The sequence below is a fragment of the Pyrus communis genome, chromosome 9 (genome assembly GCF_041283825.1).
Source record: "Pyrus communis isolate YQ-2024b chromosome 9, ASM4128382v1, whole genome shotgun sequence".
NCBI lineage: Eukaryota > Viridiplantae > Streptophyta > Magnoliopsida > Rosales > Rosaceae > Pyrus > Pyrus communis.
Window position 1 is genome coordinate 8,088,249 of NC_142573.1, and position 21,277 is coordinate 8,109,525.

Below are 21,277 nucleotides of genomic sequence, written 5' to 3' on the forward strand. Positions count from 1 at the left end.
CAACCTCTAATTAGATCCTTAAACCCCCAATTAAGATAGCTATAGTACGTACTTCAAGTATTGCTTCAACATGTGAGATTTTCGATTGATTAACTAGTTTGGCATAGTCATGTACATTCAACTTTGACCTAATCTTGTCACGCTCAAACCTAATTAATTATGGTCTAATCATACAATCCTAAGTATTTTCTGGTAACATGATAGCACCCAAATATTGGAGTTAGATACAATCCAAATTTAGCAAGCAACAAATTATAGCTAGGAACGTTGAGATCCAGCAATAGCAATAAAGCATGGCATGTGCATTAATGGTGTGACACATTTATATATGACATATGTAACAAAAATGCACCACCGGCTTTGAAAATACTTGGAAGTTTTACATGTAGAGGAAATATCACATTTTCCACACTAACTGAACACACAGATATCTGTCGTCCCTTACAAGGTTCTTTGGGGCTTGTTATATGAGCCTCATATCTCATCTGCTTTACGAAACCAGTAAAAAACCAAGCAAAGCCGCAACATCTCATTGGACTTGCAACTCCCATTTGCACATGATTGCCTTTGGCTCTCATGCATTTGAATTGAAAGGGAAACGAATTTAAGCACGTGCCATTTGAGGGACAATTTCCTCGTGCCTTAATTGAATGAAAAAAACTTTTCGTTTGAGGAGGGAGGAGTGACTTGTGACTAGCTAGATGACTTAAAGTGAAAATACATGGTAATTGCATGCATGTGGGCCGTAGTACATGCGTTATGTTGCATAACAATTAACAAGGACGTTTGTGGAACAAGTCTCATTATGTTCCTTATTTCTCCTCTCACTTTACCAAGGCTCATTTCTTACGATATATGAAATTTTGAGGACTGGTTTACAATACTTACAAGCGTTTAGTATTATTATTGTTATTTGACGGTCATATATGTTCTGTAAATTTCATTACAACAAATTTGATTGTCAAAATAGTGATAGTATTGAGTACATATAAGAAATGTAGCAAAGTTTAAAATTTTAATGTAAGTTCAGATATTAGCAACCATTCGCAAATCATACGTATAATTAATCTACGGATTGCTTTGCATCGAGGGCTATGAAAACTTGAGAGGAAGAACGTGAGCTTTAGATGTGGGAAAAAGTGGGTTTGGGATAGGCTAAATTTATGGGACTAGGATTCTCTTTTCTCCTCTTTTCATCCCCTTCCATTCTCTCATCTCATATTCTCTTATTTTGTCTCTCTTGCTATAAAAAATTAATATAAGATGTTGACGTGACTTAATCGTGACCGTTCAAATAGATATTTAGAAAAGAGTAATGCTAGGGAGATTAAATTGGTAGACAAAATTCTGTAAACTAAATGATATGGAAGTTGATGATTGGATTATTACTTAAACTTTGATAAACATGCTTATTTCTTATTGTGACACATCATTTAATTTGTAAATTTTATTTACAAATTTAGGTTCTTTAACATTACTATTTAGCAAAAGTGAAAGTGTGCGAGAGAGTGAGAAAGAATATTAGAGAGAGAAAAAAGAGTGAAGAATAGAGAGATCAAAGAGAGTGAAGGAATTTCTCACATGGCCAAATATCTGGCCATTATTTGGAGCACGTTTTTTATGCTCTCTCTTCAAAAACACTCTCCTAACAAACCATAAAAACTCTCCCTTCGTCGACTACAGTTCTCTCTCTCTCCCTCTGTTTTGTAGCTTTATATTACATTCCTATATGATTTGATTTAATCTTGGATGAAATAGTTGTCTCTCCACTTACCTTCTCTGTTGGCTGTCGGCAATGAAGCGCAGCTCGTACGTTCACCTTCCTTCGATGGCCACTTCTGCACCACCATCAGATTCTCAGAAAACTCCAACGTAAGTTCATCAATGTTTTCATGCACCAAATGATATGATATTTTTCCGCATTCAAAACCACATATGTGATTGTTAACCTTACGTTGATGTATGAAATTCCGGTACATTAATAGCTTAAAAGTGGGGATAATTTCGTGGCGTGTGTGTGGACGATTTCGAAAACAAGGCCCCTTCGTTTCCCTTTTTTTATATATCATGCCTAGAGATTGAAACGACCAAACAAATGGTTTTGTGAGTTTGCTTGTTCTCATGATCTTTACATTTTACATTGATAAATTTTGGGAACCGAGCGCTTGATATCTCTCTGCTTCTCCTAGGGGTGAGTCGACTCGGGGCGAACCACAGATTACCATTTTCTACAACGGACAAGTTTTTGTCTGCGACGTGACAGAACTTCAGGTAATTCCTGATATGTTAAAGTTTAGAACCATCGACGAATCGTGTTAAGAATTTTTGCAAAACAAGAGCAAATGAAACAACAACAACAACAACAAAGTTTTTTCCCACTAAGTGAGATCGGCTAATTGAAAGCAAATGAAACATAGTTCTCAATTTTAATTGAAAGCAAAACCCCATCAAAGTCTGTTTAGTTGCTAGTTAGTAGCTAATGATAAGTTTTGATCTGGTGTAGGCTAGGGCTATTATTTTGTTGGCAACTAGGGAAATGCGGGGAGGAGGGACATCATCGAGGTGGTCCAGCGCAGTATTACTAGCATTGCGGTCTCAAATTTACGGGCCTCCTAGTGCGTCCATGAAGAGGTCTCTTCGAAGGTTCCTCCAAAAGAGAAAGCAAAGAAGTCAAGCAGCTTCTCCATACAACAACTCCACCAACAATCAGTAATTATTATGCTAGATTGCTAATGTACAAGTTTTTCTGCCACAAGTAATTTTGGCTTATTAATGGAAAAAAAAAAAAATTAGGTGGTTTTCTTGTGACAAGAAAATGGAAAATTAGCTTTTGATGAAAGTTGTTCAACTTTTAGCACAACCCAAGTTCATAGCCAGGAGATATCATACTTGGGAGGTTTATTCCTAGTAATCAATACTAAATTAAAGTTATTAGCAAGTGAACGGATAAGTTCATAGCACACTTTCTCCTTTTAGTATAAATAATATTGTTTGTTAAAAAAAAAAAAAAAAAGTTAAAAAACATTTTTTGATCATTAAAAGCGCTATTAATAGCATTTGACTGCAAAAGTTAATGACCCTTCTAATTTTTTTCCAGTGGTTTATTATATGGGTAGATTTTTAGCACTTTAATGTGCTTCTAACAGAAGTACTTGGACTTCTAATAAATATTTTAGGACTGTTTGGAAATACTTTTAAATAATTGAAAACATTTTTAAAGAAATTATCTTTGAATTCCAAAAGCACTTGAAGTGTTTCCTAAAGAAGCAGGAAACACATAATTAGTGCTTCTTCAGGAAGCACTTCAAGTATTTTTTACTAAAAATTTGTTCCAAAAATATTTACACGAAAAACGCTTTCATTTTAAAAGTATTTTCAAACAAACTTTTATGGCATGTTTACCAAGGGGGAATGAAATGATAGGAAACAAAATTGCACACATCCCCATTCATTCAAGTGTTTACCAAAACTTCAGGAATAAAAAAAACTAGTGGGACCCACATAAAATCAGGAATTCAATTCCTGAAAAGGTCGGAGTGGGATTCTTGGGTGGGAGGAGGGATTTGGATTCCTGGAAATTGTGTTCATCAGAAATCCAAGTTTTGTACCAGTAATACCCTCAAGCTTCAAAGTAATATTGGGATGCGGGGGAGGGGGAGAACAAACCAGGGGTTATTGTTTGCAACCCTTGCGGGTTGTGCTGATCTACTTCGCATAGTAAGAGGAGCAGAACGTGGTTGGCGATGAGGAGATTCTTGTGCGTGAGGGGGAGTGAGTTGAGGCAATGGAGGGTGAGAGAGAAGAGGATGGGGGAGGAGGGAGGGAGGAGAGACGATGGTAGTGGTGGGTATTGGAGAGGGTGGTGGTGGGTATCCTGCAGCTGCTGATAAAAGACAGGGGAAAGGGGGAGAGAGAGAAGATGATATAAATTCGGGTGATTAAGAATCTTCTCAAATATGTGGAAGCAAATAAAAATTATTATTTCATATTAAATTTGTACTAAAAAAAAAAATCTCTCTAAAAAATGAAACAGTAAAAGTTTTACAAAAAATAATTAGCAAATAAAATAGATTAGTTAAGCAAGGGTACTTTAGTAATTATATTAGATTTATTTCGATTCATATGAATTAGTAAACAATTTATATAGATCAATGTCATTTATACTTCGATTTCAGACAATTTTGGTAAACAACTTCAACAGGAATCTGATTTTGATTCCAGCTCATTTCAATTCCCCCTTAATTCAATTCTCTTCAATCTGATTACAGATTAGTAAACGCACCCTTATTGTACTTCTAACAAAAACTCGCTTACCGAAATTGCTTATAAGGAAAAATGTCTTACCGAAATTGCTTATAAGGGAAAATGTTTCTTACTTAAATATCCTTGAGTCGAATGGACCCTTAATCATTGACTTTACAAAATAATTACGTTAAGTGGTTAAGAATATTTATCTATCATAACTTGTCTTCGATTCCCTCAATCAAGATATGAAAAGCCCAGACATGTAAATATCCAACTCTTTAATCAGACCCCCAACGTCTCAGGAACTATGGGTTGGTCGATCTATAAGTTTGTGTTTCATATTGGGCTCGGCCTTCAATCATGTGTGTACGACTCATCCTGTTTGACTAGAAGTACTCTCATTAGTGTGTTCCTGTCAGTCAGAGCCGACGACAGCAGAGATATGCGTCCAGTAGCAGCAGGAGGAGGAGTTGAGGACGAAGACGACGAACGACGTCGCCAGAGTAAGCTCGAAGAAGCTCTCGAAATCAAGTCCCTCAGGCGCATAATCAGCGCCTACCTCAAGTACCCTCTCTCTCTCTCTCTCTCTCTACACTACTCAAGTTTGAATTCAATGATTTGCGATTTATACAATTTGCATCAATGATTGGAAAGCTTGATACTTTCGTTAATTTTGTTAATTTAACACCAAAAGATTTAATTTTTCTTGTAAACAATCGAAATATTTGAATTTCTGAAAGAAAAAAAGGCTGCTGTGATTGTCACATATTCAGTTCGAATACCTGTTTTTTTACATTATGCTCGACTTGGTTGTGTATAAAGCTGGCTAGTCCCCGAAAATGCTCGTTAAGGTTGGGGCTTACAAATCACCCTGTGACTCACGGTCGAACGTTCTTCGCTTTCAATCGATCTATCACAGGCCACTCTGTCATTTTCTGATTTCTGGTTATCCGATCACACTCGAAATTCTTAAACTTTACGGCTCGAATTTTGTAAATTATGAACCTTCTGATTATTCTGTTGGTGTGATAGACTATTTTTTTAATTTATTTTCAGAGATATCAAATATGTGCCTGTAGTTTGAATAATGTCCCTCATTCTGAATGCAGCTATCCGGAGGCGTCAGAAGAGGACGTGAGACGATATGAAAGATCTTTCAGAATGCTTCCACCTGCCCATAAGGTATACAAATACTATAAGAACTTTCATACGCTAGGAACTTGGGATACATTAACCAAATTGGTGTTTCACTATCTTTTTCGTTTCTAACAATCTCCCTCTATTTGCAGGCTCTGTTATCCCACTACCCGTTAAAGTTTCAAAGACTAAGACGGTAAATTTTCCTTTGACTTGTTTCATTACATTAATTTCAAGTTTTTGGAATTTGGATAATACATCAACGACTGGCATATCTACGGTTTTAAATTGTAAAACTTGACATATTAACTCAAAAACTAACTCAAGGTTAATGTGGTGGGAATTTGATTAATACTATTTAGTATTATGACGTCCAAGTGTGTTTCAAAATAAGTGGTGGGGTGTCTTTATTTGTTTTTTTAACTTTTTGTAAAACATCCTAGGGACTTTCTGTCCGTTATGATTGGTAGAAAAGTTTGGAGATTTGTAATGGGTCAGACTTGTTGTGCAGGTGCATCTCTGTAAATTCATATTTCATTTTTAACATGCTTCAGGTTAGTTCCAACATACTTTTTATCACTTTTTCCTTCTAAAAAAGTAAAAATTATTCGTTTGATAATATTCTGATGACCCTTTGACATCGCAACACTTCATGACTTCTCAAAGGACTGACATTATGTGAGCGAGTCCTCAAACTGGGGTAATTGGTATTAAGGTTCTTGACTTCTTTTGTCTCCCCACTTTTATATACATTGCAGGCATTTGAACCCCCACTTGATTTGAGCCAGGACATAGATGCCTGTGATGGCCCCCATCTTGAAAACGTCCCAAATAATCACAATGTTTCTGGAGTGAATAATGTTTGCTCTTCTCAGTCTACCTCCGCTAGCGAAATATTGCATACTTCCAATTCTGATCAGGCCTGTTATGAGGAAGGGAGCAACACAGTCCACAGTTCACCAATAGTGACTACTAATAAGGTTTCTGCAACACTTACACGACCATGTTAGCTTTTCATTATGAGAATTAAATGTATATTTTTCTTCATAATGTCCTTCTTCATTAGAAATTTGACATCTGTAGATAACCACAGGAGGTAGACAATAACGGTCATCGTGAGTCCATTACCGATGGACACACTTCAGGTGTGGACTATATTAGAGAGACACATAACTGTTGTGGGAATGATTCCAATGGAGATGTATGAGTTTTTGTTTCTTTATATCATTAATTTACAACCTATTTGAGTATGTGTGTTTCTCTTTTTATGGTTTAATTATTCAGAAAGTGGCCAAACTTTTCAATTGAAAATTGTGACTTTCTTGGTGATACGCGTTTAGGTATCCTCACCATCTCGGACATGGTTGGATCCATCATTACAGTTACATGTTCCGTTAGTTGATGTTGATAAGGTATATTGCTTCTCTTGTATTAGATATCTGGTGCTATGAGACTACTTGTTTTTGTTTTCCCTTTAAGTAATAAGAAATACAAGCGGTAAACAATTTAGCTTAATTTATAAAAATTTCTTTTACCCTCCCTACAGGTCCGTTGTATAGTACGGAACATAGTTAGAGACTGGGCGGCAGAGGTATCTGATGATTTATCATTGATTTCTATGCTTGAGGATATCCCAGTTTTACTTAAGTTTGTAATTATATTAAATACAGGGACAGAAAGAACGTGATCAGTGCTACAAGCCTATATTAGAAGAACTTGATGCATTATTTGCTGATCGCTCTAAGAAAAGGTAATTTTATTTTCTGATCTTAGTTTTATGTTTTCATATGTGTCACTGTCTTCCTATCGTTGCATCGTTTCTTAACCATTGCAATTATCAAATTACTTTTTCTTATCGAGCACGGGTTTTTTCTCAAGTAATTTATTGTGTATGATAATGATATTTATTTGAACAGTCCTCCTGCCTGTTTGGTTCCTGGTGCTGGACTTGGGCGGCTGGCTTTGGAAATCTCGTGTTTAGGTGTGCATACATTGTTTGTTTGCTAAGAATTCCATTTTCAATATATATTCATACTCATGTATATTATTTTTCATATTCTATTCAGGTTTCATAAGCCAGGGAAATGAATTTTCATACTACATGATGATATGTTCAAATTTTATTCTTAATCAGTAAGCATGTCATAACATCTCGCCTTAAATAGTCTTCAACCATCTTGCTATCACGAAAAAGGAATCCTTTTTCTGACCATGGAAGAGAGTTTTCAATGGTTGGCAATAGATTCTTTTCTGATATATTCTCTTCATTTTGTATTCTATGTTTTCTTTTCTTAGATGGTTTTGTTTGGTTACTCAGTTGTCAAACTGCTGGGGAGTGGACAATATATCCTTGGATCCACAGCAATTGCAATTCACTTTCAGATAGTGACCAACTTCGCCCCGTTACAGTACCAGATATTCATCCTGCTAGGTACTGATGCTGCTAATTCATTAGTCTGAAGTCTTTAGTAATGCTACAAAAGCGTTTCTGACATACTATCGGTTCTCTTAGTGCTTTTAAGGTGTTTATCATCGAAATAGATAGTAGTTGAATGGATACTCTTCAATATAGCAGTGACCTAGAAAGAGATGATATGCTTCTTATCTTTTCTTTTTTTTAAGGCTTATTTTTAGCTATGACACCTGTAGTCTTCTCCAAATCTCACCTTAGCCCCTACATTACCACATGCACTCTTCCTCCGTGTCCCACTTCACCCCTACACATTATATTGTCTCACTTTAACACCTACACTCTTCCTCAATGTCTCACTTTACCCTATTTCGTCAAATAAGTTAAGAGAGCTGTTGATTGTGCTAACAAGACAAAATTGTCCATGCCACGTCAACACAATTAACGGCTCACTTAACTTATTTGACAGATTAGGGTAAATTCGGACATTGATAAAGAGTGCAGGTGTTAAAATGAGACAATATAGTGTAGGAGTAAAGTGAGACACAAAGGAATAGCGCAGGTGGTAAAGTGAGACAATATAGAGTGTAGGGGGTAAAGTGAGATTTGGTGAAAGGTACAGGTGTCATAGCTAAAAATAAGCCCATTTTTAATATGAGTACTATCTTCTTTTCGTAAAAGTTTCTATTAGGATTTGTTTTCCAATAATTGTAGGTTTTCTTTCAAACAGTGCAGGGATTACTGAAGGCTTTTCTATGTGTGGTGGCGACTTTGTTGAGGTTTACAACGATCCAAACCAAGTAGGTAAGAAGATATGGGTTTCTTATATTCAAACATTGTAATTGAGGCTAATGAACAGTAGATATTTTGAGCACCTAGTAGTAGGAAATATCGTAAGAAATTTTCCATCGCATTTATCCTGTGGTAATCCTTTTGTTATGTTGGTGTATGATGTGACAAGTAGCTTCAGTATAGACAGGTGGTCTTAAATTGTTAAGGTCTTGTGTTGCTAAGCTGAGAGAGCAGATAGTTGTCTGGTCTGGTATAAACATATCTGGGCGAGATATAAAATAAATCTCTTGCTTTTCCCGTTCATAGTGTTTAAATATTGAATACGATCTTTGGGAGGAGACCTAAATGAATTTCTTTCCAGTGAATTTATAAAGTGTTTGTGACAAATAAATTCCAAAACGGCGGGAACCAAGCAGCCCATAACTTTAAGGTTTAGACTGAAGGGCAAGGTGTTCTAAATAATAAGAAAAACCTGTTCAAGCAGATTGACGAAATAAATTTAGATGGTTCATACCTGTTCTCGTACAGATGGTAACATAAATTACTTTTACAATATAACATGGTTGGATAATTTAATTTGTTTATTGTTCAGAAATTATCTTCGAAAGATTTAGATTTGCATGCACTTCAGGAACGCGCATAAATAACCTCCGTAGTATTTCTCATGGAGATATTTGTGGAATGTACAGGTGTCTGGGATGCGGTTGTGACCTGCTTCTTTATTGATACGGCACACAACATTATTGAATACATAGAAATCATATCAAGAATCTTGAAGGATGGTGGAGTAAGTTCCTCAGTCGTGATGAGTCTGATGACTTCAGTTTTTGTTCCCCCGTCTTATCAGTTTATTAATCCTTGATTGATTGGATGACAGGTTTGGATAAATTTGGGTCCCCTACTATACCACTTTGCTGATGTCTATGGGCAAGATGTAAGCTTCCTTTCAACTAAGCATTTCGTTTGCTGACATGTTCTGAGGGAGCTCTATACGCTTACTTTTGAAAATAAAAATAAAAATAAATTGTTTTCATTGTTTTGTTTCAGGAAATGTCTGTTGAACTGAGTTTGGAGGATGTGAGGAGGGTTGCCTTGCACTACGGATTTCATTTTGAGGTAAGTTCGTTCCAATTCCGTTATGTTGTTTAAGCATCTTTGGATGATCATAACCGTATAAATTGCGTTGTTCTCAAACCACAGAAAGAAAGCACCGTTGAGACAACCTACACTACAAATCCTAGGTCAATGATGCAGGTAAGTAATACCACCTGAAGTGGCTTTTCTTTGTCTTCCTTTTCCCCTCTTTATTCCGTTTTTGTGTTGTAATCTCTAAATTGGGGATCTCTGCATATGTCACTCCTCGAATGCCAGAAGTTTTAGATTTGAAACCTGTTTAAAGCTGAGTTATTCTTTTAAAACCTTTGCTGCTTTGATAATCTGAAGGTCCCCTTTTCCTTGCAGAACCGATACTACGCCGCATTTTGGACAATGAGAAAGAGATCAGCAACAATGGAGCACCAACCTCCTTTAACTGAGAGACAAATTCTTGACGCTTAAGTTTGATTTTTTTTTTTTTAATGCAGTTGATTTTTTATTATTACTCGAGGAATTAAAATTCTTAATTGTTTTAAATATTTAATTTAAACATGAAAATAATATTTCTAAATTGAAAAATAGAAAATACTTTCCAGGCACCTCTTCCCCCGTCGTCTACGCACCCAAGCTCCGCCATCCCTTCACGGCATTTAGGATCACGATGATTCCCATGCAAATCTCCACTTCCCAACAAGCCAAGAAGTAAACCGCAAAATTAGGGCTCAAACTAAGCTCAAAGTGCCCGTATGTATCACTGATTTGTGACACTACCACCTTGACGTCTTGTTCCATGCAATTCTAGGTGTGAAAGAGATTGCTTTTTGTAAGATTTGATCTATATCCTTGGATAATAATCTGCTATGATTTCGCAAGAAAAAGAAAATAATGATAATAACAATAACTTGATCAGACAGACAAAATCAGTAATCAAGTTATTCTTCATAAAACTAACAATACAAGAGAGACAAAACACTATATCACCGTAATAAACGTCAGTCGGTCCACCACATGCAGGCTCTCATGCTTCTTGTCATCAACCGCTGCTTCCATGACTTGCTCCGGGCTAATATCCCCGTCATTGTCCAAGAACAACTTGAGCAAGTTGTCGGAGAAGCCATGCAATAACGTCATCCCTGGTTGTGTAGTGCAAGGCATCGCCGGCTTTGGTCGGCTTGTATTCTAACAATGTCCAAAACACAACGTGGGGTACCGCATCCCCGTAGCCTTTATCATTAAACTATCTTTGTATAGCCTTATAATGATCATCCCATAAGCAGCTACAACGATTGAGATCATTAATCTCAAGATCAAAGTCTTGGTGACTGAACACAAACACCTTCCGAATCATCTGCTCTGGCTTCAAATTCCCGTTCACAGCCACTTCCAGGATCAAGTCAAATATCTTCCCAAATTCTGGATAGCAGTTGACATGGTCTTTCATCTTCTTCACAAACTTGCACTTGCACCTAAGATCATCACCGCCTTGTATCAAATGTAGCTGAGGCAAATCACCGTAATTAATCACTTTTCCTTTCCACGGCTCTTTACCCAGTTCAGACACCAAAAGTCCCAAAGCAATGGACACGTCCACGTGCATCTCGTCCATGAAGTGAGGGTTGATGTCACATACAGCCAAGCAGTTGTTGAGTATCTTCTTGCCATTTTTTTACTTTGTTTTTTTATGTCCTCGACCATTGCCATCCACTGAAGGTCGGCCACTTTCCTCACATTCCGATGATGCACATTGCGTATGATTTCATGCGGAAGCAAAGCATCCCCCACAATCCTTGCCTTGTTGGCTTTCGCCGCTTCCAAATACTTGTCAGCCACAGAGCTCCGGTGCTCTTCTTTTGGCCAATAACTTTCATGACAGTTGTAGGCCTCCGTTAAGGGCACCAAAACTTCATTGGTGAGCCTCACAAAGACCCTGTTGTTATAATGATCCTCCGTATAGTATTCGGGGTCGTATGATTCTCGTGGGAAAAACTTCCTCGCAATGCAGCCTAGTGGCTTCGATGGCCTGAGGGTATTCGATGGAGTCGGAAAGGCAACAGCGTGGTGCCCCGCTTATGTGATTTTTACTTCTCTTCACCAGTCTTCTTGACAAATTTCCAGTATCAGACTCCAACTTCTTCACGAAAAGATTCGTAACTCGGTCCTATAACAACTGATAATTCGGGTCACACTCATACCTCTCTTCAACAGCCATTTTTGTCACGTTTGCGTCATCTAGAAGCTGGTACAGAATCACGACACGGTCGATAAAAATCCCAAACGACTCGGGAATATGGGCGATATTGCACGCTAGGGTTTTGGTGGAGCCAATATGCCGCCGTGTGGAAGGCTTTTTCGTAGAATTTTCCACCCATAATGTCTAGTAGGTTATAGATGAGCTTAAGGGTGGTTAGGGGATTGTGAAACCAAGCCAGCGGGAGAAGTCGCTTCAGATGTGCCAAGGAGGCCTCCAACTCCGCCGGAGGGTGAGGGAGCCTTTTCGTTGCTGGTGCCTGGCTGTTGAATCTTTTGAGCTCTGGAGGAGCAGCAAGAGTTGTATAATTAGGGGCAGCCATTGATCTTGCCGCCACTTGTGAAATAATCTTGGCATGGTTTGTGTTTGCTTTGACGGTCCCCAGGAGTTCGGCCATTTTCACCACTCTCACTATGATGCCACGGTTTAGGGCTCAACGTCTCTTCTATTTTTTTATACCATGATATTATGTCAATTGTGTGACAATTACGTACATATTTGGGCATGCAGCAAAAATATATCTTTGGCATAAGTTGAAGGGGCCAGGACGATTGGCTAGAAGAAGAAGAAGAAGGGCGAATGAAAAAGTTCGTACCCAAATGTGGCAGCAGTGGGTGGTTGAATGCAATGGTAAAGAAGGGTGGTCGGAAATGGTGAAGAAAAAGGGTTTTGCGCCTTCTTCTTTTTTTTTTTTTTTCTTTTTTTTTTTTTTTTTGAGATAAGAAAAAGTGATATTTTGTAAAATGTTATAAGTGTACCTGTTCGTTTAAATTACGACAACTTAAAAATGTTATAAGTGTACCTGTTCATTTAAATTACAACAACTTGTGCTGCTATGGTGGTTTGCTGTGCAAGCACTGACCGTGGAAGTCAGGTATGGATTTTAGAAATCGGTTCGGTTCGGTTGGACCACCTGTTTCTTAAAATCTCGATCAAAACCGAACCGAAATAAATTAGTAAATAAATCAGTCTGATTCGGTTCTGTCAAATTTCTTTAAAAAAATTAAATAAATAAATCAACTTAATGTTCGGCATGGCTTTATACGATTTTGGTCCAATTCAGTTTTTTGGGTCAAAAATGTCCAGAAACTAACGCCCTAATTACTGTTTATATATAATCAAATTAAAGCACGTGTAATTAGTAATGGCATATTTTGTTGACTACGCCCTGTATACTTAAAAGCACCCCACATCGACTTCTTAAATTACAAAATTATCTTAATACGCCCACATAAGTCATACACAGTGTAACTATGAGCTTCAATACCTTCACCTTTGGATCCTTACCAACCTGGCGAAGGGTTAACGTTCGATCGGTCCTTTTCGAAAAGAAGATAGAAACAGAGAAATTAAGGGAAGAGAGAATGTAATGCGGATCCTAATAAGCTGGCTAACAGAGAGATACATAACTGAAATAGAAATTCGGGAGAAATTGAGAGAACTGGAACAAAAGGAGTTTTGAGGGTTTATGTGAGACTACACTCTGTACATCATCTCTATCCCTATGCTTCCAGTTCAACAGAGCACCAAAATAAAGCTCCCCAGAAGAACCAACTTGCAGACTCAGAAACTTCCCGACCCCGTCCCCGTCCCGTCACATCCAGAATCATATTACACATTTTATGCATTGCATGACATTCATCATCAAACCGAGCATCACATGTTTTCTTCAACTTCGGAACAGTAAAAAGTTAAGCAACAAATTAAAGCGAAGCCTTTAAAATTACTTCGATGGGGATGCACGCACGAGTGTGCCACCCCCGGCACACCAGCCTGCCACATTCCCAGCAGATTCACTTTGTAAATGCATATGACCTCCGCCATAGAATTGCCGGTGAAAGATTATATTTTTCACAAACCTTCCCAGACAACTCGTAGTCCTCAACTATCCCCTCACTGATTCAGAGTTCATTTGACCTCCGTTCCCGCCATGGCCATTAAGACCAGAAATGGGCATTGATCGATGAGCAAAGTCTGACAAAAGCTTCCGTTGACGCTCATCTGTGTGAGGAAGACTAGCACGCAGAAGCTCCACAGGCATTTCACGATGTATCGCCTTGGTGGCCTCTGAACCAATAGCTTCTGTGCTTTGCTGACTCTGCGTAAATATTGACTGTACTATAGTTTCATACTTACTCAGGCAATACTTAGTGAGAAGACCGAAAAATTCATCGAATGATGCCTGCCAAAGGGCACGGTTAGAAATGCTACAGCTCCCAGCAGCGTGAGGGTCGCTTAAGAGTACAGTTGCCCTTTCAAGAACAGATTTTAGGATAATAGTGGCCCCATCTCCAGCAGGGCTTCCAAGGGGTCGGAGCGGCGGCTGCTCTGATGAACAAACTACTGCAACAAGACAAGCACTTAACGCACGAAGATCCATACCATTTACACATGTAGAAACTCTCTTTGCAAGATTACTAGTTGTCTCAGCAGCTCCAGGATCAGAAGGTAGGCCACCATACAAAAACCTTAAATGACGGAATACTGTCATACACACAATACGGGCAAGCTCGCTACCAGGGAAGAGAAGCTGAATAAACTTAGAAAGGAGCTTTCGCCCCTTAGGAAGAGAAACTAAACGTAGGAACACAATGTCATCCTTTGGAGCCAGCCCCGCTGAGTGGCTGCCTTTACCAAGTGGGTCGACAAGCTGGAGTGATGCAGCCAACCCCTCCAGCAGTATTTGCCGCCTTCGCCTGAGTTGAACCCCACCATCTTGGGGCTGACCATGCTGTAGCAGTCGATCAATATCATCAACATCAAGAAGGAGACAAAGCCCATCCTCAACGGCAATTCTAGCAGCAAGCATGGGTTCCTGCTCCAGAGGCTTCTCAGAGACCTGCTCGCCATCGCCAGAACCAGGGGGAGGGTCAACTTCAAGGAGGGGGCGAGGCCTACGTATGGAAGCAAGGGGAATTCTCCCAAGAGCGTCGACAGAACTATGAGTATGCTGATCAGTACTATTACGGCCGCGGGAAGGGAACTCTCTAAGATGAGATGGGCAAAAAGGATGTTTCGACCGTGAGCCAGCTGCTTTTTTGGAAAGACTTGCCTGGTGGTAATAATCATCAATATAAGGGTCATTGCTGTGTGTTGCAGCATGCTGCATTTTAAGAATACTCTCTATCTCTTCAGATGTCATGTGCTTAGACCTGAACTGGATCCACCCACTCTCACTTTTCTGACTACCAGTATCAGAGCCTTGAGAAAAACGATGTTTTCCTCTTTTCGGTCTATGATTACTTATGTCAGACAACCCATGCATTGACTTATGTGATGAAGAAGGGTGAGTACCATAAAATTGAGACTGCATTGCAGCAAAATGGGCCAAAGATGGCTGAACCGAATGGTGCAATCTCTGCTGTTGTAGCTGCTGCTGAGCTGACAGTAATTGTGGGGAAAGGAGTCCATTTTGATGAGGGAGCTGTTGCTGCAACATATTGTTTCTGAGGCTGGAATGATCGCCATGCAATACTCCAGCATGCGTAACCCAATGATTCTGTGACCTGCTATTGAAAGGAAGGCTAGGGTTGGCAAACTGAGGCATGTTCCCTCCATAATGCAACCCATGAGGTAAACCGGCCATATGAAGATTAGAGTTAGATAAAGGAGAAAGGTTTGGTGCAGAAAAAGGCAACTGGGAACCACCCACAAGAGCAGAAAGATTCAGCTGATGTGGTGAGCCCTGCGGGGACTTGTTTCCAGGAGGAGGGAATGATGTGAATGCTGACTTGGGCGGTACAATTGGTTCACTGGAGAAGTGATGCTGGACTGGCTGCTGGTCTGGGTATGACAATGTTCTGTACAAAGGTTTTGGTTGTTTTGATTCTGAAAATCGAGCAGAAGAAGGTTGCGGCTGTGATGACCACCTCTTTCCTTCCTCGGAAAATTCTGTATCAAACATATGCTGATCTAACCAGTTATTGAAATCTCCGTCTTGGGCCCAATCAGTAGCTGATGAACCTGAAGAAAACACCACGTTAGATAAAGCCAAAATAAAATTTCAGAAAACTGAAAATTGTACGGAGGCTATAGCTACATTACATACTTCACAAATGGAAGAAATCAAGCACATAAAAATATACCAAAGAGGTGATAAAAATTAGCTAGCGATATAAGGGGAGGGTGATATAATGACCATAAACAAAAGCTGAAGCCTTAGAACCTTAATTATCTTATAGCTAACTGCTGCTGTTTTTCAGCTAGCTTACTTCTATTTTGCAATGCAAAGCAACAAAACCACCCAATCTTTTGCACATTAAATCTTGAGTATCTAGATCCTAAAAAATTAATAAATGATAAAGCATAATGTGCAAACAATTGTTAAGCACAATACGACTGTTCTAGTTTTAATACTGTTACAATGAGTGCGCTCGTGTTTCAATTTGACAAATTGTTTATGGAATGCTGAAACACATCATATATGCTTTGTAATGCATATATGCTGTTAAACAGAGGTAACAAAAGCTTTGTAATGCATGATCAACTATTTTATTTTCTTATTTATTAAGCTTCAATGGAGGCTAATTTCCAGCAGATACTGGCCCAAAGAAACAATTCCAGAGCAAGCATGCGTGCAACAAAAATAAGAACCACCATAACACGATGACAATGGTTGACAGTTACTCACTTTCTCTTGAAAAGGATCCTGAACCTCTGTCTCCAATAACACCTGGATGTCTTGGTCCTGTTACAACTTTGTTTAACTGTGCAAAAGAAAAACTACATCACTACTAAGAATTAGTGAGGGCAGAATGAGCTATTAAGATGAAAACGTCAGGAAAATGCACTCCATGGACCAGAAAGATCAAGCATTCTCCATAAGAATGAAAATTGTCACATCTAAAAACTTTTGAGCTTGAAAGACAAACATATTGATTGATCACAAATATAACAATCAAACACGGAAATAAAAATGAAGAAATAACATAATCTGCTTCATTCAAACCAGCACATTTACAGGGTAGAACCATCACTTGTAAGTCGTAAGTACTGGCAAGTGACAGATAAGATTCTGGATGAAAAACATAGCTCTATCGTTCCAGTCTTACTTTGTTAAAATCGAAATCACATCAGCAATTCAGTATAAAAAATAGTACCTCAAGAACAAATAAAAGGATACATATATTCAGATACTAAAAAAAGTTCATATGGAACCAAAAAAGGAGAGAAAAAAAATTCATATATTTCCACAAATTTATGTGTATGACTATGCCAAAACAAAGGATTGAAGTATCTCACAACTGAATGTCATGTTTACTACAATAAGTACTGTCAACATAGTGATAAGAATTAAAAAAATTCAGGACCAAAAGGCATGCAATACTGAGATATAAATTAATAGTACTTCTAAAAGAAGAAAGTGGGCAACCGTCACTAAGATCTTTGCATGCATGACGAAAATACAAACATCAAACACAACTCAAGGATCTAGCATCAATACCACATTTGAGAAATAACAACAAAAAAATGTCATATTGAGGAATTTATACGATAAGTACAGCCGTACAACTTTCATTCCAAAACCATGTCAAACAAAAGATGTGGCCCGACAGATATTGATTGCAGACAAACTCAACTGTTTGCAAAGTCATCAAAGTTAAGAAAGCTGACCTTTGCAAAAGTGCTTGCCAGATCATCTATGTCAGATAAAGATCCCAAACCAAGAGCCTATGCAAAAGGAAAGATTGAGGTCAGTAAACATGTTTTAAATTGCCGAAGGACCTGCAACATATTTCATTAAACTAAATAGACAAAGGTGAAGCTTATAACAACGAATAAAAAGAATAGGGAAATGGTTGCACATAGCATCAGGCCAGGTGTTTGAGTACTCAGAATGAATAAAGTAAAATACATGCACGCTGCTTAAGTGTATGCGAACAATTTAGCACGTGAAACAATGCTTCAGAAAGAACAACAAATGCTGCAAATTGAACACAATAAACTATTGCACTGTTGGCCTCACAGACCATTGTAAGGTAAGCTGGGAAAAGATTATCTAACCTCGTCCTTCTCAAATAAATGGTACTCATTATCAGCAGGCCCAAACAAAGGTTTTCTGCCTTCCTCGTAGTCCAAACCCCCCAACTCAACTTCGTCCACCACATTTTGACCGAAAAATTCATATTGTGATGCATCAAAGAGTTTATTCTCTGTATGACAATAGGAAAAAAGCGTTAGGTGTCCCAAAAAGAGAGCTAATTTCAACAGTTCATAAACAAGTAAAGCAGCGAAACGAATTATCAAGGTCATGGTACTAAGTGCTAATAGCGCAGTGCATACTAACAACAGAAAATCAAGCCATTGTTCAAAAACCGAAGAGCGAATTATATACCCCAACTAATTATTTCCATACAATTCAAAACACAATGACAACCAAATTTTCAGTCTTTCTCATAACTAGGCTTCTCAATTCAATCAAGACGAGAACTTGACCCCAATCATATAAGCTCGAAACAGCCTTAAAGCCAAATTCAGCTGAACTTGATTGACAATTCAGAGTAAACTCTCTGCAGAAATTATTGAGCATCAAAAGCTTACGTCCATAAACAGCAATCATAAACTCCGAATTTCGACTTCAATACAATCTCCCAAACAAGATACAGAAGCAGGTCGAAAAATTAAAACCCTAACTTTTATTTTCTGGTCAGAATGATAGGAAAAAGGAAAAAAGATTCGCATGCCAATTTTCGCCCCAGATTCTTCGAACCACAAAGACATTCAAACATATATGATTTTCTTTTCTTTTCCTTCAACTTTCTCAGCACCCAAACAAGCGAAAGAGAAGAAAAAAATAGATCTTGAAGGCAAAGACGAAAGCAGACCTGACGAGGAACTCTCAAGCACGTCCCTGAAATCTGTGCCATTAGATCTCTCCATATTAACAGACGGACCAAAACCACCGTCCGCGGACCTAAAAACCCGAAGCTCCGCCGCAGAAGCAAAAACTACGCCGTATTGGTCCGGATCAGCACAAACAGCAAAACGCGCCGAGACTTGGAGGCTTCAGTAGGAGATTACGCGGTCGAGGGAAGAAAATGGGGGGATGGCAAGGGAGTGTAAATCGAAGGGAATCCGAGGGTCAAATTCGGCAAAAAGGGTTAACCCCTCTCTCTTCTGAGAGGGATGTTAGAGAGAGAGAGGGGGGGAGGAGAGAAAGAAGGAGGGTTATGTGGGTTAGGTCATTTTTCTTTGCAGCGCGAAGGGAAGAAGACGACTTTCGCATTGGCGCACGTGCCTTCCTCCAGAGAAGCGGTGGGCAAATACAGATAGAGAAGGTGCGTTGAGGTGGCGCGCTCTCATTGGTTGCCTTTCCAACTGCATTTTTCACTATTAAAACTCGGATATTCGGACTCGGATGCGTAAATGGACCATTATGTCCGGGTCGACTGTTAAGATGTTTTTCCCTGTCATTGTCTAGTTGTCTGACTCGTCACGTGATATTATTAATCGTTTTAAGTTATAGGAATTGTAAAGTATTAGTTACGAGGGTTCTTTTAAATGTCCTTTTAAAATGACTGAAAGCGTTTTTAGAGAAAATATTTTTGGATTCCAAAAGCACTTAAAGTGCTACAAGAAACATCAGTTATGTGCTTCTTTCAAGAATCACTTTAAGTAATTTTTCAGAATTTACTTACATTTTTACTAAAGAAGATTAGTTCTAAAAACATTTTCACCAAAAGCGTTTTCAGTCATTTTAAAAGCACATATTCACACTTCTTTTTACTTACCATACATCCTTCTTAATTTCAGCTGTTGAATCGAATGAATTGAAAAATCAAAGACTAAAAGTTAACAAGAAGTATGTCAGAAGTAAATAATAAGTGTGTGGATATACCACCCAATATGTAATTACATTAATTTTGATCATTTGGTAAGCTTTCCTATCACATAAAATTGATTTTTGCTAACGAATTAAACTATAATATCAAAATTAAACTCATTTATTCTTCACTCTTGATATCTTATTTGAGGGTGTGTGACCACGTGTTTCTTAGTCATCAAGACCAAATAAACATTTATAACAACATTGACCCAAAAAAAAAACATTTCTAACAACAACAAATACATTAGTAATAGGATGGTGTTATCCAAATACTTATTTTTACTTTTTAATTTATGGCTATCAAACCGGATGAATTAAAAAAGTAATGATTAAAAATTAATAAAATTGTGTTTGAAGTAAAAATAGATGTGTGAATAGCATTATTTTAATAAGATATGTAAGAATGTGACCATCACATACAAAAATGTCCACTTTGTAGCCAATGATGGAGTTACGCGTGTTGCCGCGTGAGAATGCCAACTTGGACTTATGCCTTTTTTTATTATTATTGGACCTTGACTTGATGAGAGAAGGGAATGCATATGGGACTCCACGGTGGGATTGGTTGACACGTCATCGTTTTAGAAGAGGATATTCTAGACCCTAGGATTTAGAGAAGAATATAGTGAGACGGTGCGTTTTGGTTGCACTGCTATTAGAGGTGGCGAATCAACCACATTAAGTTTTTAACGGGTACCTGTTAAGACCCGTTTAATCGGATATCATCATAATATAACAAGATATTGGTTGTGGTAATAATTGCGTAGGTTGAAATTAAATTAAACAGATCTTAACGGGTACCTGTAAACAACCCAATAGATTAATTTGCCGTCTCTTATTGCTATTATTTTGCTAACAGATTTTCCAAAGGGAAGTGTGATAATAATTTCTCTTTCATGAAACGTGCAAGATGAGAAATCAGAGATGATTTAAGATTTGCCTAATTCTCCCTTGTAAGCAAGAAATTGGGTAGCAAAGAAAAGTAGGGTGTTAGAAATCTGGTAACAAACATAACTCTAAATGTGAAAGACAATCATTTAATCTAAGGATTTCAACAAAAAATAATAAAAATAAACCATTCAATTTGAAACAGTTTTAATCACAATAATGTTGGATAATTACATTTTGTGGTCACAATATCATGTCAATTAACAATAGGTCATAATAATTGATACAATAAGTATACAGCCGACTGATGCATTGACGTCATAAGTAGTTCATGTAATAATACTCTTTCATTGTTGACCCTCTTTTGCGATGAAATGACATTGTTGTTAGTTTGTTTACGAAATTGTTATTGACAATAAAAGAGAGAAGAGTGAATAATATTTTTTTTTGAAATGTCAATAACAATTTTTTTTCTTTCTAAATCCTCAATTTTTAACCTATAAAACTTAGGCCAATGAATGAAAACTTGGAATTGCTTTCAACTAAGTAGTGTTTAAGAGTTGAGGAGAGAACCTAATTAGACCAGGTTTTATGTAGCTAATTAAGATGAGAGAGGGTTAGGGATTAGGTGTTTAGT

The 21,277-nt window shown here is 37.9% G+C and overlaps 3 protein-coding genes across 7 annotated transcripts; 2 read left to right on the top strand and 1 right to left on the bottom strand.

The window, feature by feature from the left end:
• The first annotated feature begins 1,637 nt into the window (after positions 1-1,637).
• LOC137738866 (protein TIFY 5A-like) lies at positions 1,638-2,816 on the top strand. The gene is made up of 3 exons (XM_068478337.2): positions 1,638-1,872; positions 2,190-2,271; positions 2,504-2,816. The coding sequence occupies exons 1-3, from the start codon at positions 1,796-1,798 to the stop codon at positions 2,711-2,713; spliced, it is 369 nt and encodes a 122-aa protein (XP_068334438.2). The 5' UTR covers positions 1,638-1,795; the 3' UTR covers positions 2,714-2,816.
• Positions 2,817-4,480: 1,664 nt separating this feature from the next.
• LOC137739839 (uncharacterized) lies at positions 4,481-10,278 on the top strand. 5 transcript variants are annotated; one of them, XM_068479560.2, is made up of 18 exons: positions 4,481-4,809; positions 5,355-5,427; positions 5,535-5,578; positions 5,894-5,936; positions 6,141-6,362; positions 6,476-6,583; positions 6,723-6,794; positions 6,929-6,973; positions 7,053-7,132; positions 7,299-7,363; positions 7,449-7,515; positions 7,700-7,813; positions 8,523-8,596; positions 9,274-9,371; positions 9,462-9,518; positions 9,632-9,700; positions 9,785-9,838; positions 10,046-10,278. In XM_068479560.2, exons 1-18 carry the CDS (start codon positions 4,553-4,555, stop codon positions 10,139-10,141), a joined length of 1,638 nt encoding a protein of 545 aa, XP_068335661.2. In that variant the 5' UTR covers positions 4,481-4,552; the 3' UTR covers positions 10,142-10,278. The 5 variants fall into 5 exon arrangements, 4 of the variants coding, with proteins under 4 accessions (XP_068335661.2, XP_088556729.1, XP_068335662.2 ...); XM_088700603.1 differs by having other exon boundaries at positions 4,496-4,809; positions 8,523-8,592; positions 9,255-9,371; XM_068479561.2 differs by lacking the exon at positions 6,476-6,583 and having other exon boundaries at positions 4,496-4,809.
• A 3,031-nt stretch (positions 10,279-13,309) lies between these two features.
• LOC137739454 (protein PAT1 homolog 1) lies at positions 13,310-19,169 on the bottom strand. The gene is made up of 5 exons (XM_068479025.2): positions 18,752-19,169; positions 17,931-18,079; positions 17,541-17,597; positions 16,558-16,633; positions 13,310-15,890 (listed from the first exon to the last, which is right to left on the bottom strand). The coding sequence occupies exons 1-5, from the start codon at positions 18,804-18,806 to the stop codon at positions 13,813-13,815; spliced, it is 2,415 nt and encodes an 804-aa protein (XP_068335126.2). The 5' UTR covers positions 18,807-19,169; the 3' UTR covers positions 13,310-13,812.
• Between the last annotated feature and the right edge of the window lie 2,108 nt (positions 19,170-21,277).